Raw genomic sequence first — 15760 nt, forward strand, 5'->3', positions numbered from 1 at the left:
CACACAGCCAGAGTACCCGGAGAGAACCCACCATGCACAGGGAGAACAAGCCAACTCCACACAGAAAGACTCCGGGCCGGGAATCGAACCAGGACCTTTTTACTGCAAGGCAACAGTGCTACCAACCGTGCAGCCCTTTTTAAGTAATATTCACATTTATTGAATATGATTAAAAATAATTACCAAGGTAAGGTCGAGGGCAGAGATCAATGGAGGCACAGAGAGGCAACTCGATGCCAGGACCGACGGAGGCTCGAGAGCCGTCTCGTGTCGGACGGAGGTACAGGGAGGCGTCTCGTGCCCGGGATGTACCCCCGCTAAATCTTTTAGGGGTACGCAGTACCCGACCGTACCCGCCTACTTTCACCCCTGGCTGTAAGATGATATAATTAACATAAATTAAGATTAAAATGTGAGTCTGCAGAGAATTAATATAGATAATGTGTTTTAATTTAGTTACTGAAATACATGAACTTTAAGTACCTAATCCATATTCTCTATCTTACACGTTTATCCGTAGAGGGATCATGAGTGGTGCTGGTGCATCTCCAGCGGCGAACACACACACACACACACACACACACACACGCACACACACACAGAGAAGCCATTCCAGCTAATGTTATTCATCTGTTTTGTTGTTGCAGATTGGACAGCTGCATCTCTGTCCCTTCAGTTTCAAACCGTCCAGTTGGTCAAAACCGCAGCGGTACAAAAAGAAAGCAGCACATACTCAGAATGTTGGCCTCTCTACACCGACTTCCTGTTGCAGGGTTCAATTTCATGCTACTTCTTTTTCAGTCCCTGAAAGCTGAGCCTTTTAGTTCATCTTGGCTTCTGTTAATTCATGCTCCAGGAAAATGGATGGCGTCCCATCCAAAGCCTGAGTTCGAACCTCATTGGTCACGCTGTACATTTTTATCGCATGTTGTCTTCGATTTTAGTTGAATTTGGTTCGTAAGGCACAGGAGTTGCTACATAAACAAACTTGGACTTGACATTTTGTCACATTATAACCACTAGTTCTTAGTTTTTTTGTCGGATTTTAAGAGACAAACATCCACTAGTGCATGGTTGAGGTTTTATAGCATCATTTTTATAACATAGCTGAGTATTTCACATTTTCATTTTAAGAAAAAAATGCAAGGTGGTCTGAAGTTAATTAATTACAATAAACTAACATAATTACACGTTAGTGAGCTTTGGTTTCCTGTACAGCTGGGATTTCAGCGCCATCGTCAAACGTTTGAAAGTGGCAAGAGTGGAGAAAGGGGAAAGAGCGCCCTCTGGTGTCAAGTATGTTAGTAATGATTCATTTACGCTTTCCTGATTTCCGTTTTTCCCACAATACGTTCTGCCCAGGGCTAATCTTCATTCCTCTAACTGGGTCTTTAACCTGTCAGCACTTAGTCCGTTGCAGAAAAACATGAAATAAAAAGCACACATTCCAGTCACAACACTGGTAGAATCACTTTTTATTCACTGGTCAGTCAGTTCTTTATGCAAACTTGGGTACAGAATGACTCGATCAGCTGACTGGGTTGGCATTACCATAACCGTACACTAGAGTAAAACACCCTCCCACATTGTTAGTGCATCATCAGGTATATTAACATTCACCATAACAACTAATGTGCCAAGATTCTTTGAAAACAATGTTAGCAATTATTACGGAATGTTTCCTGAGAACTACATTAAAAAGAGGTTTGATGCAATTAAGTGTTCCTAATCATCACTCAAGGAATGTCGAGCATTAAACAAATCTCATGTTGAGAATGAAAGACATTGAGAGCAAAGGTGAACATGGTTAGATCCTGCTCTCTTTCATTATTTCTTTACAGCTTCGTTGAAACGACTAACGAGACCAATATTTGAATATCAGATTAATAAGCACAAATCCATACGTTTTCCAAAAATTTCCTATCAAAATAAGGAAAATCCTCAAATCCAAAGGCACGTGTCACAGTAAAGACCAACTCTTCCTGATTCCATCACTGCTTTAAGACGGGCAGCTCCCTGGGCTTGAAGAAGGCCTGAGCCATTCCCATGGCAAAGATGTAAACTTTGGAGTCCACAATGATCTTCTCCCTCCGGATCAGGTCTAGGCAAGAAATCAGGGTTAGCTACATTAACAGTAGCAGTCCAACAAATGTTTATATTAGATCAGTTTCACTCAAAAACTCAAACTTATTTAATCTAGCTTTGAAGGCTAAAACCACTTATCAGATTAATATAAAAAATTCTCGGCTTCATGCTAATTCACTGAGACGAACTTGAACGTGTTTCACGCCTGGGCCGAAGTAATTTTTTCGACAACCTACCGTCGATTTTGCACTGGAACTCATCGAGCGGTAAAAGGATAACTTCGACAAACTCTGGAAGAGACGATCGAGGTCGGCGTGATGATTTGTGTCCAGAGAGAAAAATGCATTCGTGAAGGAAAAAACAAGATGAAACTCACCTCCGTCACCTGGAAAAGAGCAGAGGAGAGCCAGGTTAAGCCACTGGAGGAGCTGAATGCCGCACAGAGTTCACAGGTGACCTATTGACCTGCGTTGTTCCGGGCTGGGATGAAGAGCTGGAGCATGAACTCAGAGATTTTTAAATGGAGCTGGACTGCCGGATGATGAGCTAGTGGGCCACACCTGTTGCATGTTAAAACAGGCAACGCTTTGCAGCAACTCAAAGCAGTTGCTTCTGTGTTTGGGATCGTATTTATGCAGATGGCCAAATTTTGAGCCGACTTTCAGACAGGTGTCATATTTCCCCTCAGTTGCTATAGCAATAATTAATTTTATTTGTCTAGGTCGTGTGGAATCAATAAGCCTAAATCATCTTTTTATGTTAACAGTTGATGTTCCCCCCACGTGGCGCTATGCATTATGGGTAAAGTCATTTTTCGTGCAAGTCTCCAGATTCATTTAGAGCCAATTGTTGCAGACTGATGTCGTGCTGCCATGTTTTTATTTTGAATTAAAAGCTTCTCATTGGTCAGAAAAGTGCAAGAAGTCCTGTTTTTATAGCAAATGTCTGACTTCCTGATTATTAATTCAGTATAGAAATTAAGAAGCAACAACTTCCTGACTCTGAAAGGCAGCAGCAAGATTCATTTTATACATCTCAGGTTAGATCTAAACATTAAGCTTCACAATAGCACCACCTACTGGTCAATTTTATTTTGCTTTTCATGTCTAAACTTGTACTAATGAAGGATTTTAATGGGAAAATCTCTTGATTTTGTTTTCAGTTGTATTAGTAGAAAGCCTGGGAATGACATTAGAAAATAAATAGATGCAATGTTTATTGACAATCTGATTTCTGGCTAGAAATGTGAGAGTTACCTGCAGAAACACAACAAAACTAACCTAAAACAAGAAAAACTGAGAAAAAATTTTGAGCTCTGGGTTAAACTATAAATAACATTTTCCAAATTTAGACTTTTAGCCAAATATTAGATTGCAAATTCAAGTATTCAAGAACCTGTTCAGAACCTGAAAAACGTATGTATGTAAGGTTGGAGTTTTTGTTAAACTGAAACATACGTTTAGTTTTTAAATTCCTTAGCTTCTTCAATCACTTTAGAATTACATTTTTTCTTCTCTTTTTTTGGCCTTTTATATGAATTTTTTAAGTGTTTTTAAAACTTCTGCTCACATTTGTTTTCAATTTTTTGCAGAAGTTTCTTGTTAAAATGTCATTTTATTTTGAAATATTTATTGTTTTGACTGAAGAAACTTTTGAATATAAAAGTTTCTGGGTTGTCAGTTTATAACTGTTTGACTATTGGTGTGTTTGTGGACCAGTGTGTCCTCACCCAGCTGCTGTGTGGGGTTGATGTTCTCCACGTCGTCTCCGTTGATGTTGACCAGGGCGATCTGGGTGGTGCAGTTGGACAGGCCGGGGTCCAGGCAGGTCACTGCAGTCACAACGTGCAACCGTCATCCCACTCCCACCGGCTTCAGATAATATAGAGGAGCTACTGCAATCAGATCCACATCACTGTGTAGAAATACCTGGAGTCACTCCCACCACTTCCCCTTTGTAGCCGGTTTCCTCCTTCAGCTCCCTCAGCGCAGCCACCGCTGCCGTTTCCCCCTCATCGATCAGGCCTGAACACAGGGGGTGAGGTTAGTTAACGGGACAGGTTTTTTCAGAGGCCTAAAATATGGAGGGTTTTGGTTTGTTAGAACGGGACCTGCTGGAAACTCCAGGGTGTTGCCTCCCATTGGAGGACGGAACTGCTTCACCATGACGACGCAGTCTTTATGGAGCGTCCGCTTCAGCAACGCAATGATTCCTACTCCGTCTGCCTCCGTGTTGCTCCTCCTGGTCGTCCGCTTCGCCGTCTCCCAGGTTCTTGGAGTTGCAAACACAGACAGGAAGAAACACCATGAGCCACTGATTCACTTCTTAAAGGGGCAGTAGTATTTATTTTCCAGCCACATAGTGCCATTTTATGGCACAATCAAGTAACCATGTTACCAACTTAAGTTTAAGAACTTCAGTTGTTATAGAAATCCTCTATGTATCAGATATAACTTAAGAGATTTGATTTGTAATTTAATGCCTTGAATTGGGTCTCTGTCTCTTTAAGAAACTCCGCTTCCAAGCAGTCATCAGTCCTCACAACACGGCTCCTCTATGCACGCTTTAACAACGTTTTTACCAGCATTTCACCGAGAAGTAGCCTCTCTATAATGATGTGGAGTTCCACCAGGTGTTTGTTAATCGATGCTGGCTAGTCTGAAGGAGCTGAGTGGGGGAGTCCCTGGGAGGGTTGCTATATAAGGCTGAAGCTCAGAAACCTGGAAACTGCAGCTTTCAGGAGGAGCTCTGTCTTGAAGGCGGGGCTAGGTCCACCCAGGCGTTTTACACAGCTGAGTGGTTGCCATGGAGATTAAAGAATTTCTCAAATACGCCTGAAAGAATCAAGGCAACACTCCTGGTATGTTTTTGGTGAGGGAATAACACCATAACAAGATAGAAAGCTTAAAAAAAAAAAAGTCGATTTTACATAATAATGGCCCTTTATAGCATGTAAGAAGGTTGAGCGCCACCTGGTGTTTCCTGCAGGGTCCAGGTATGTGGTCTGTTCCAGCTTCACCCATTTCCCTTCTGCCAACACCTGCAACACAAACAGTTGATAAGACAACAGGTGGAATGAACAGTTTGTTCTCCTTTAACTCATTCAATGTTTTGTTCCATTAAACTAAAAGCAACTTATTAGGATTTTATGAGACCGCAATGCGTTGTACATAAACACCACCTGTTGGTAGGTCCACTATTATCCACTTAACATCAGTCTGTTATACTTGTGTTACTCCTTTAAGAGCAGAATCGCAAAAGGTGATCATGGTGATCAATGCGATATCATTTCAAAACTTGTTCATGAACTGAACTCCCTTAAGAATCGCAGGACTTTATATGGACTTTCTCAACTACCCATATATTGATGTGGATAGTCTATTTGCAGATTAGGGAAAAAAGTACAAAAATGTATGAGTACCACCAAGAAATAATGTGAGCCAAGTTCATACCACTGGTTGCAAACTCTTCTCCATCTCGTTCAAATGCTAAATAATGGTGGCCCGACATATTGCCTGCTAGGCTACATGCACTGTCAGTCTTATTTGAAATTAAAACCTGCATTTATCAGTTTCATTAACATGCTGTGTCACACGATAAATTAATAAAATTGTTTTAATGTTCAGCACTGCATAGGAATATTCCAGATCTTTGTGTAGCTATGTATTAGAGCGAAATAAGAGAAACTGTTTAACTGATGACATTTTTTAAAAATTGTATTCAGCAGAATAATTGTTGCTCTTCTTGTTTTAAGCAGTTACATCTTGTTACACATTCTTGTTTGAAACTGGCTGATGGGGCTGTGGTAGCTAATCAATAATTGGGTTCCTCAAATCTGGTCCTGCCCAGGGCCCCAGTCAATCCTGGGTCAGCGCTGTTAGAATACATTTGAATGCTGAATATTAAGTTATTTTAATGGCCCTAAAAAACACTAGAACCCCCCAAAAAACCTCTTATTTCATAAAACTTTCTAAATAGACTGGTCAGGACTTTTCTAGTTTAAACATTCTTAATTATAATTATGTAATATTCACCACATTAAAATTTGACTGCATTGATATGCACAACTGTTAAAAGTAATTACAACCATTTCCTATTCGTCGTATAGTATCAGAAAAACTCAACAAACCTCTTCTTTGATTATATGTGGTGTTGTTGTCGCTTTAGGGTCCTCGGAGTTGCTCATTTTCGCTATAAAAAATGCAGGAACGTCCAGTCAGAAAGCCTGTACAAAATTAACCTACTGTTAATTATACGTGTAAGCAAACATCGTTTAAAAGCCGTAAGTTGCATTTTAAAGCTTGAAGACAGTCCTTAGTTATCCAGTTAGCTGCAACAACACAACAAAAACTGTCAATTTGTCCCTGTTTATTCAACATTATTCTGGTTCAGACCGGTTTTCTGTCCGTTAAGCAGAAGCTGTAAGCTCTGCAGTTGAAAGTGGCCCAAGGCTTCGTAGTCTACGTATTTAAAGCATTATATTTTCCTTTCAACTAAAAGAAACTAAACTTAACTCACGTGAAATCCTAGCCGTGCTTAACTAGCAGGGTAAAGAGGGTGAAGTTGTAGTGATGAGTCACTCTGACACCACTCCCTTTTGTAGGGAAAACGTCATAGACGAGCTTTTTTTTTGTTGTTGTCTTATTTTATCTGATTTATTTATTTATTTTAATGTCCAAACTTAAGTTACAGCAAAAACATATTTTAACAATAAAATTTAAAGTGTTAACAATTTTACTGAACTTTTTTTGGTAGATAAATACATCAGCACGTAATTTGATGCTCTTGACTTTATCTGTAAATGAAAACAGACAAAGTCAAGAGAAGCATTGGATAATTATTTAAACCCCTCATTTTCTGTTTAAATCAAAACTGCTAACCATATCAGTGACTCAGAAGAAATGTTTTTCTTTTATCTGTTGTAAAAATATATCACAAATTTTTACTTTTATTCTTTCCATTTTAAAAGATTTAAATTGGCTATAAACAGGACATAGTATCACCACCACAGCATGCTGCTGCCACCATTGTGTCTCACTGTAGGTGTGTTTCTGTTGTTCAGTATGCCATTTGTGATGACACCATGTGCAAACAAATTAAAGTAATAAAATATTTTTGAGAATTTTTCGTCTAATATATTTATAAGAAATTGTTAATGATTAAATTGAGTTTTTTTGTTTTGTTGCAATTGTAATTTTCTTTGGGGCGGGAGGGGGGGGGGTGCAGTTTAAAAAGTTTAAAAATATATCATCACACTAATAAACGATCTATGTGCGCCTACGCAGTCATTTTACGTCCTTGTGTGCATCTCCAAAATAGCTCCTCGAGAAAAAGGAAAACATTTCACACAATGCACAGTTTTTTAAGTTAAATAAATATAAACTGTTGTATTTAAACGAATGGGAATTTTTATATATATATTTTGAGGCTGTAAACGAATTTTGAAGACCATGGCAATTTTAAAACGGTCTAAGGATTCGGAGGACATTTAGCGACGGACATGTTTCCTTCTCAGGATCTTACAGCATGAAGAAGGAGCAAGTTGTCCACTGTCAGTTCTCTGTTTGGTATCCGATATTTAAGAAGCACACGATAAAGAGGTAAACGCCAACGGTTTAGTCGGAAAAGAGGCTAGCAGCGGTTTTTTGTTTCTGTTACCGTAAAGCACGACTAACGTTAGCAACAAGACACATTCTGTTTTGTTGTTTGTTTTAAAGAAATATTTGTACAGCTCAGGTTAGCAGCTCTCTCTGTTTTCATTGTCTGTTTCTGATTAATTTCTGTCTCGTTTCTCAGTCTGATCCTTCCACTGCCTCAGAATGTAATAGACTATTTACTGGACGATGGGACACTGGTAGTCTCTGGAAGGTATGAAATCACACAAACACACACACACACACAAAATCTACAACCAGAAATGGAACAGTCCCCGGAATGGAAAGTGGACTGGTGCATGTTTTCATTAACAATGGTGCTGAGCTTTACTTGGAATTGCAGACAAGTAAAAGTCCAAATGGGGATCAGTAACAACATAGACAATTATCGAAAATGTTTTGTAGGAAATAATTATTTAAATCGCTATGCTTCTGTAAACTATATTCTTACATTTTTCTGTGATTGAAATCGGCTCATTTTGATATTTCTTTCTTCTTTAATAACCTTTAAAGAAGGTTAAACATTCACTTAACATGTCGCAATAAGCAATTAATCGCACAAATAAAAATTAGTTCAATAATTTCCTGTCTGATTAATATATTTTTGATGAGCAATTTTATTCACAGAGGCCTGATCAGTTTTATTTAATTTAATTTTTTTCAGTTAGGTGTGATTTTTATTTTCATTTTATGTATTATTTTCGGTTGTGTTTTATTTTGGATATTTAAAATATCAGAATCAGCCTTTATTTTCATCGCAACGAAATTGGTTTCAGTTCAGCCCATCCAAAAAAAACCCAAAAAAGACAAATAACGTAAGACATGGGTAGGGGTGCACTTTAGGCTGCAGCCATCACAGGAAGAATATTTTTCCTGTTCCAGGGTTAAGTGCTATTTAGAAAATGAAAGATTATTCGTCTTTGAGAAGATGAACTTTCATTATTACATTTGCTATTGTGACAGGCCTGGTGTTCGCTGATTCTGTCTGTTTAGGGTTCATCAAGCTAAAAATTGTTTGAGTTTTACCGTAAAAACTGGCCATCTTCATCTGTAGGGCTAGTTGTAGATTTATGCATGAACAATATCTAGTGAGACAGTGGCGAGGTGTGCTGTAATAGTGATAGATAGCTTCTTCATCAAGTCACTTGCGTGTCCTGCTGTGTTTACAGGTGAGGTCAGGCAGAGATCCTGGTGGATTATACTGTTTACAGATGACATTGTGATGTATATGGACAGTAGGAGGTGGCAGGAAGAGAACCTGGAGAAATGCTAGTTTACTCTGAAAAGAAGGAAAATGAAAGTGTGTAGAAGACAGAGGGTAACGGGTGGAACAGGTTCTGGATCTGGCTGTGAGCGGGTCTTGGAGTTTAATTCAAACCTCCTTTTGTCTCCCCAGTGATCACAACTCTCAGCCGATACAAACCAACAACAGTGAGTCAGATGCTGAGGAAGACGTACAGGTAAGGTCACTTTGAGAAACTTCACTCATCATCCGTTGCAGCTTTTGTGAGTGAAAAGAGGTTAGCTTGTTAGCACAATTAGAAGTTAGCACAGAGTGTACCCTCATCTGAATGTGGTCTGCTAAAGTTTGCAACGAGTGAAAAATGAAGCATTAATCAGCACATTGTGAAACCTGATGGTTTATCAGGGTAGTTTCAGGTTCAGTTCAGGACTTTTGTTCACTTTGTACTGGAGCCGTCTCTGTTTCAACATCGGCTGGTCAATACAGATGAAAGCACCTCTTCTCCACCAATCAAATTAAAGGAAATGAAGAAACTCTGGTCCTTTTGTCTCCCAACAGAATGTCTGTCAGAAAATGAACTTTTACAACAGCTCCTGTGGACCGAAGGGGTTTTTACCCGACTCAGTGCAAAGTGCACTCTGAAATTTTCTGTGCATTTAGAAACATGAATTTGCACAATTATACATTATTTTGGTATAAAAAGATTTATAAATAAACAGAATGTTAGGCTATATAGTGCAGTTAATGGCTAACATTGAGGAAATAAAGTAAATTACGTCTTCAGCACCATATGCTATGTTTTATGTTTTGCTCTTTAAATTTGGACCATCTGGCCATTTTTCAGTGTGAATCTGCTCTAAGTGTGTGTATCTGGGTTGGTCAAAATTTCAATTTACATTTGGTGGACGACTGTATAAATGACTATTATACACAATCACAGCAACATGCTGCCACCACATGTTTGAATTTCTCCTCCACAGACATTAAAATCTGATTTGTTTTCCCGCTGAGTCTCACTCTTTATATTTCCGTTGCTTCTCTGCTCCCCTCTAGTGGTCGGATGACGAGACGACAGCGATAGCCACTGTAAGTAGTTCAGTGGACGCGTTTTCTTGTTGGAATGTTCGTCTCATCCGGACGAAGGAACATGGAAGATTTTCTGGATTTATTTCACAAAAATGTTTTTAAGTTGAACTTATGTTGAAATGCTACTAATGAAAAAAAAACAGTGCATCATTGTCTACTTATACCTACTGAGTGTATATTGCTTATGACGATATAATTGTGATGCCTTTTCCAAGGCTCCCGAATTCCCAGAATTCACTTCTACAGTGCTGGAGGCCATCAACGCCCTGGGTGGGTGTGTCTTCCCCAAACTCAACTGGAGCGCTCCGCGGGTAAAACACACAGAGACGGCTGAGCCTGCTAATGTAGCGGAGCATCCGGTAAAGCTTCTGTCACCTCTGACCTCTGACAGGACGCCAACTGGATCGCTCTGAACAGCTCGCTGGAGTGCCGCAGCCTCAGCGACGTCTTCCTGCTCTTCAAAAGCTCCGACTTCATCACACACGACCTCACGCAGCCGTAAGAACGCGCCCGGTTGTTCTCCCTATTGGAAAAGCATTACAAAATTTGTTATGTAAATCTTTGGGGGCGGGGGGAATTATACAGCCCCTGCAATAAAAATTTTTCTAAGCTATATTACAATTTAATCTGCTGTAAATCCCATGTTTTATTTTTATTTCTGCTTTAATTGTTTTGTTTTGTTTTTACAGTGGTTTTGTTTCTGTCTTCCCTTGTGATCTTTTGTAGATATAGCTCTGGAAACAATTAAGAGACCACATAAGATGATCCATTTCTCTGATTTTACTGTTTCTAGGCATGTGTTTGAGTAAGATGTACATTTTTCTTTTATTCTATGAATGAACTACTGACAAGTCTCCCAAATTCTCCAGCAAAAACTTTGTTTTTATTTGCAGAAACGGAGAAATGGTCAAAATAACAAAGATGATGCAAAGAAAACAAGTTCATATTCCTTTAGAAACAGCAGTACTAATGTTTGAACTCAGGAAGAGTTCAGAAATCAGTATTTGGTGGAATAACCAGGAGGTTTTCAGTGGGGTTGGCTCTTCATTTTTTTCCGGAGCTGTATATTCTGCTGTTACTGGCAGTGATACCAATTTGATATATTTTTGCTAAGTGTACTAGTTACAGAGAAATATTTAATATATATTGTCTAGAAAGATTTTTTTTAAATACGAAATAGTCGTTGACATTTGTTTTACATGTTTTTATACTGTTCTACTGAATAAAAAGCTACAAAAAAAAGAAAAACACTGCACAGCTGTGCACCATGGCAACCCTCAGAAACTACAGGAAGATATGAGGACTAGAGACAACAGCTTAACATAAGTAAAAAAGCTGAAATATGAATTTTATGAATCCTTCTCATAGGAAATCAATGTAAAATGAAGACCACTGCTAGCTAAACCGCTAACTAGCCTTGGTGCGATTTGCTTTGCAGGTTCCTTCACTGCAGCGACCAGGACTCTCCAGATCCCGTCATCAGTTATGAGGTACTTTAGTCTTAATTTGGAAATATGTTTTGATATTTCAGCTCCAGTGTATTCATATGTAGGAGGCTTTCTTAATGCACACAAAAACACTTAAAGCAGCAGGTTGATTTAAAAAAACACAAATCACATCTGAAAATTGAAAAAAATTAATTTTCTAAAAAATGTTTCCTTTTTGTGGTAAAAAGAAAGGGCACAGTTTCTGGGTTGTCAGGTTATAAATAGCCCAACATTAAAAGTCCAGGTTCTTAAATGTGCTTAAATACAAAAACACAGAGGAGATTCTATCTGTCGTTTTTATTCATTTTTGTGTCATTAGTATTGACAGAAACCCTCCCGACCCCACTAAGGGACAAGGGTGAAAGAAAATGGATGGATGGATAGTATTGACAGAAGCTAGAAGCTAGTATAAATACAACATGGAGACCAGTTGGTATAGATAAATGTCAACAACACCGTCATATTTAATGCTAATTAGTTAGTATTTTTGAATTAAGGCTGAAACGATTAATCTCGATTAATCGTCCAAGAAAAAAAAAATTGTCAGCTAATTTACCAATTATTTGCTAACTGGAGCATACAGGCTCAAAAGAAAATGTATTTGCTGAAAGAACAACGTTCAGAGGAGCACAAAAAATGTACACATTTCTTTATAAGATTTTAAAAATGATTTTCTGTAAATATGTTCACCCAGAACTTCTCAAGTGGGATAGTTTTAGGATCACATGGTTCAAAATCTCTAAAAAAAGAAAAACAAGATCTCCTAATAAGCAACTTTTGCTTTATTAAGAAAAAAAATTCATCAGACTAACTCTACACTGTATCAATGAGTTGAGCAGAAAGGACTCTTCACATGCTAAAAATTATGTTTATGTGCATTATATTTATATTGCTTAGGCTTAAGTGACTACATGAAAAACATGCAGACTGTACAAACGTTGTTTTCTCCGATTAATCGTCATAGTAATCGATTAAGTAAAAATAATCGTTAGTTGCATCCCTGGTTTAGATGGTAACGGTTGGCGTCTTTGTGTCCTCAGCTGGTGTTGAGGAAGTGGGCGGAGCTAATTCCTGGCGGAGAGTTTCGCTGCTTCGTCAAAGAAAACAAACTGATTGGTAAGAGACGAACCTTCACGCTTCATAACATCCGGCAGATGTTTGGACGCTCTATGAGAAAAAAAAAAAATCTGAATAACAATCAAAAGCATGAGTAGAAAGCGTCTCCTGCCGAAGCAGCATTCCGGCGTGCGCCTCCGAAAACTGGAGCGCGGGCCGAGTTCGAGCCTTGCCCTGTGTTCGGCGGGCTAATTATAAAATCCAATTTGAGCTGAGCTGCGCTCACTGGCGTGTGTCTGGCGCGATCCGGCAGCCGTCTCCCAGAGGGACTACACGCAGTACTACCAGCACATCCTGAAGCAGGAGCAGCACATCTCCCAGGCCATCCAGGACTTCTTCAGCCAGCACGTTCAGTACCGCTTCCTGGACGAGGACTGTGAGTCATTATTTATTCACGGTGATACAAATGAGCTAATTACGCGGATGGAAACGGGGGGGAGATTAATGAGTCTGGGTTCTTTCCTGTATTGGAATTTTAATATTTCATCTCAAACGGTTCCTTTGTTGTGTGAAAGTCAAGAAAACAGTGAAATAACGTCTGTCTTTTTCTTCTTCTTCTCATTTCCAGTTGTGTTTGACGTGTACAGAGACAGCCAGGTAACTTTTATCTACGTTAGGAGACCTCTTGTCAAGATGCAAACACAAACTTTGAGTTTTATGAAGGTTTTCTGCGATAGATTAACGGAAGGCAGCACCTAGTTGTACGCTGTAGGTTTTGACCCTTGACGCTGCTAAATAAAATTTGTTCAGGGCAACAGATTGCCCTTTTTATATAAACCCCGGCTATGAAAAATAAAGTTTGATGGTTAAATGTAAGACCGTAACTTTTAATTCTGTTTTTAAGTTTAAAAACACAAAAACCAAACAAAAAAATCTATACTGCATCTTTTTTTGCCCCCCTAAATTATATATTTATGGAAAACAAAAACACTAAAAATTTAGCCAGAGCTACAGTGGAAGAAGGGTTTGAAGATGCATACCTCATATTTTAAATTGGTTTTCATTTTCTTGTGTTTGTTGCTTTTGTTTTATTATGGATAGTTGAAATGTCTTCCAGGTCCAGCGTTCTTGTACCCAATCAAAGTTAATTGAAATTCGAGAGCCATTATCAAAATGTATTTCTTGAAAATGATCTCAAAACAACAATATTGTGATGATTTTCACCCTTCTCAGATGTACATTTTCAAAACAATCATGTATTGTTGTACCTCCTGATTCACAGTTTGAAACTTGGCTTGAATTCTTTTTGCATATAAAACCCCAGTAGTGTTTGTAATGTGACTAAAGCTGAACAGGAAGCTTAAGCACTGTTTTTCTTTTCTTTTTCTTTTTTTTTTTTGCAGGGCAGGGTGTGGCTCCTCGACCTGAACCCATTCGGAGAGGTGACCGACTCGCTGCTGTTCAGCTGGGACGAGCTGATGTCTGGAGAAGTCGTCGACCACCAGCAGCAGGTCAGCAAGCCCAGTTTTTACCCACAGCGCACTGCTTTCGCGACACCGACTCGGATCCCTCCGTGACAGCTGGTTTGTGTGGCAGGACGGCCCGGCGTTCCGCTACACCACAAGCGAAGTGACGGTGCAGCCTAGTCCGTGTCTGAGCTACAGAATCCCGCGGGACTTCGTGGACCTGTCCGCCGGAGAGGACGCCTACAAGCTCATCGACTTTCTGAAGCTGGTGGGTGATGGCGTCTGCACGTTAGAAAATGCAACGGAGATATAAAAAGAATTTAAAAGCAGTTTCCAAACTAGCTAAAAAGTTGCTTGTACACCAGTACAGTATTGGGCAGGTACTAGTGCTAAACTGCTAATCTGTTAACCCGCTAATTTGAATAAAAATTATATCTGCCCTTGAAAGATTACAACCCTCAAGCACCAATTTAATTTTGGTATTATAATTTACATGTTGTGTCCTTAAATATTGTATTTATATCTTGTTCTCAGTCTGTTTTACTTTGTTCCTCTATGCTTGTTGCCAGAAATGAAGTTATAAGGGGGAAAAAAAATGTGAGAGGAAATGGAACTGTTACACCCACTTCAAAATAAGAGCAGAAATATAAAAGTTTAACTGCCGGAGGAATTCAAAATGGCCAAGAAAATTTTGTGTTTTGGAATTTATTTGGAAAAATTAATTTAGGTGAAGCTAAATGCGCTAAACATTTTAAAAATGAGCAAAAGTGCTAAACAAAAAATGAGTGCCATTATTAACATAATAGCAGAAGTGTACCCACCTCTGCCTAAAAAGAAAAAAAGACAACTGATTATATCTCATCTTTTTAGTGATTTCAAAATTATTTGGAACTACTTTTTTTTTTTTTTTTACTGCCTTTTTTTTCCTCCATTGTGAAAAACAAAATAGGTCAACTAGTAAAGACGAATTAGACGCAGCTTTTTTCTAAATGTGTGAAGTTTACCACCAGGTTGGGTTTTTTCTTAAACATCTGCTCTCTAATAATGTTTCATTGAAATCTTCTTTCTACTTTGTTCAGACGAAGAGCCAGCAGGAGGAATCCGAAGAGGAGAATCCTCCACAGTGATGTCAGCTTTTTGTATAATGGTTGTGAAGAGACTCGTTTCCCCGCTGTCATTTACTTCTATACCATTTTCTTGTCCTCACGCTGCTCTGTACCACGTCTTCTGAACCGAGTCACAGCTGAGAAACAGAACTTAAGTTACCGAATCATGCTAGCAACTCCTGGAGATCATATTTTTTGTCAGGTTTTTCCCTCCTCTGTAACTGTGGAGGGTCTCACTTGTCTGCTTTTATATATTGAAATAAGTGCATGTAGAAGTTATGAAAAGTTAATGTGGAAAAAAGTAGAACACCCCAATAAATATTGACTTCTTCACACATTTGTTTGTTTTGTTTTGTTTTGTTTTTTATCTCTGGGAGATAAAGTGATATTAATGGGCTTAAACATTAAAAATTAACCTTGTTTTACTCATTATGTATGTGCTTCATAGCTGAGGTAAAAGTTAGGACACCCTTATGAGATCCACATCTGGGATTTGACTTGGCCCACAAAGTTTTCTTCTATTATTATTTATTATTTTTTAATTATATTTTTGCACAGTCTCGTATGAAACACTTGG

The 15760-nt window shown here is 38.8% G+C and overlaps 2 protein-coding genes across 3 annotated transcripts; one reads left to right on the top strand and one right to left on the bottom strand.

Annotated features, from left to right (window-relative positions):
• Nucleotides 1–1458: 1458 nt before the first annotated feature.
• Nucleotides 1459–6686, bottom strand: nudt5 (nudix (nucleoside diphosphate linked moiety X)-type motif 5). Of its 2 annotated transcripts, none has more exons than XM_008401446.2 (9): nt 6604–6686; nt 6215–6310; nt 5058–5125; nt 4196–4356; nt 4014–4109; nt 3815–3916; nt 2462–2470; nt 2322–2375; nt 1459–2101 (listed from the first exon to the last, which is right to left on the bottom strand). In XM_008401446.2, the coding sequence occupies exons 2-9, from the start codon at nt 6269–6271 to the stop codon at nt 1992–1994; spliced, it is 657 nt and encodes a 218-aa protein (XP_008399668.1). In that variant the 5' UTR covers nt 6272–6310; nt 6604–6686; the 3' UTR covers nt 1459–1991. The 2 variants fall into 2 exon arrangements, with proteins under 2 accessions (XP_008399668.1, XP_008399669.1); XM_008401447.2 differs by having other exon boundaries at nt 6215–6276; nt 6604–6653.
• An 864-nt stretch (nt 6687–7550) lies between these two features.
• cdc123 (cell division cycle 123 homolog (S. cerevisiae)) lies at nt 7551–15520 on the top strand. The gene is made up of 13 exons (XM_008401449.2): nt 7551–7685; nt 7882–7953; nt 9136–9199; nt 10036–10068; nt 10284–10379; nt 10460–10566; nt 11507–11558; nt 12596–12671; nt 12925–13047; nt 13240–13268; nt 14015–14122; nt 14208–14345; nt 15157–15520. The coding sequence occupies exons 1-13, from the start codon at nt 7612–7614 to the stop codon at nt 15202–15204; spliced, it is 1020 nt and encodes a 339-aa protein (XP_008399671.1). The 5' UTR covers nt 7551–7611; the 3' UTR covers nt 15205–15520.
• Nucleotides 15521–15760: the final 240 nt, after the last annotated feature.

Source organism: Poecilia reticulata, linkage group LG23 (genome assembly GCF_000633615.1).
Source record: "Poecilia reticulata strain Guanapo linkage group LG23, Guppy_female_1.0+MT, whole genome shotgun sequence".
In the NCBI taxonomy this organism is placed as follows: Eukaryota; Metazoa; Chordata; class Actinopteri; order Cyprinodontiformes; family Poeciliidae; genus Poecilia; species Poecilia reticulata.

What these genes read in the sequence shown, in the direction of transcription:
- nudt5 (XM_008401446.2), bottom strand. Translation starts at nt 6,271, where the DNA reads ATGAGCAACTCCGAGGACCCTAAAGCGACAACAACACCACATATAATC. An exon ending in CACATATAATCAAAGAAGAG is followed by an intron (nt 5,126 to 6,214) that starts GTTTGTTGAGTT and finishes TTTGTGTTGCAG; the next exon opens with GTGTTGGCAGAAGGGAAATG. An exon ending in GTTCCAGTGCAAAATCGACG is followed by an intron (nt 2,102 to 2,321) that starts GTAGGTTGTCGA and finishes TTTCTTGCCTAG; the next exon opens with ACCTGATCCGGAGGGAGAAG.
- cdc123 (XM_008401449.2), top strand. Translation starts at nt 7,612, where the DNA reads ATGAAGAAGGAGCAAGTTGTCCACTGTCAGTTCTCTGTTTGGTATCCG. An exon ending in ATGCTGAGGAAGACGTACAG is followed by an intron (nt 9,200 to 10,035) that starts GTAAGGTCACTT and finishes GCTCCCCTCTAG; the next exon opens with TGGTCGGATGACGAGACGAC. An exon ending in CAAAGAAAACAAACTGATTG is followed by an intron (nt 12,672 to 12,924) that starts GTAAGAGACGAA and finishes GCGATCCGGCAG; the next exon opens with CCGTCTCCCAGAGGGACTAC.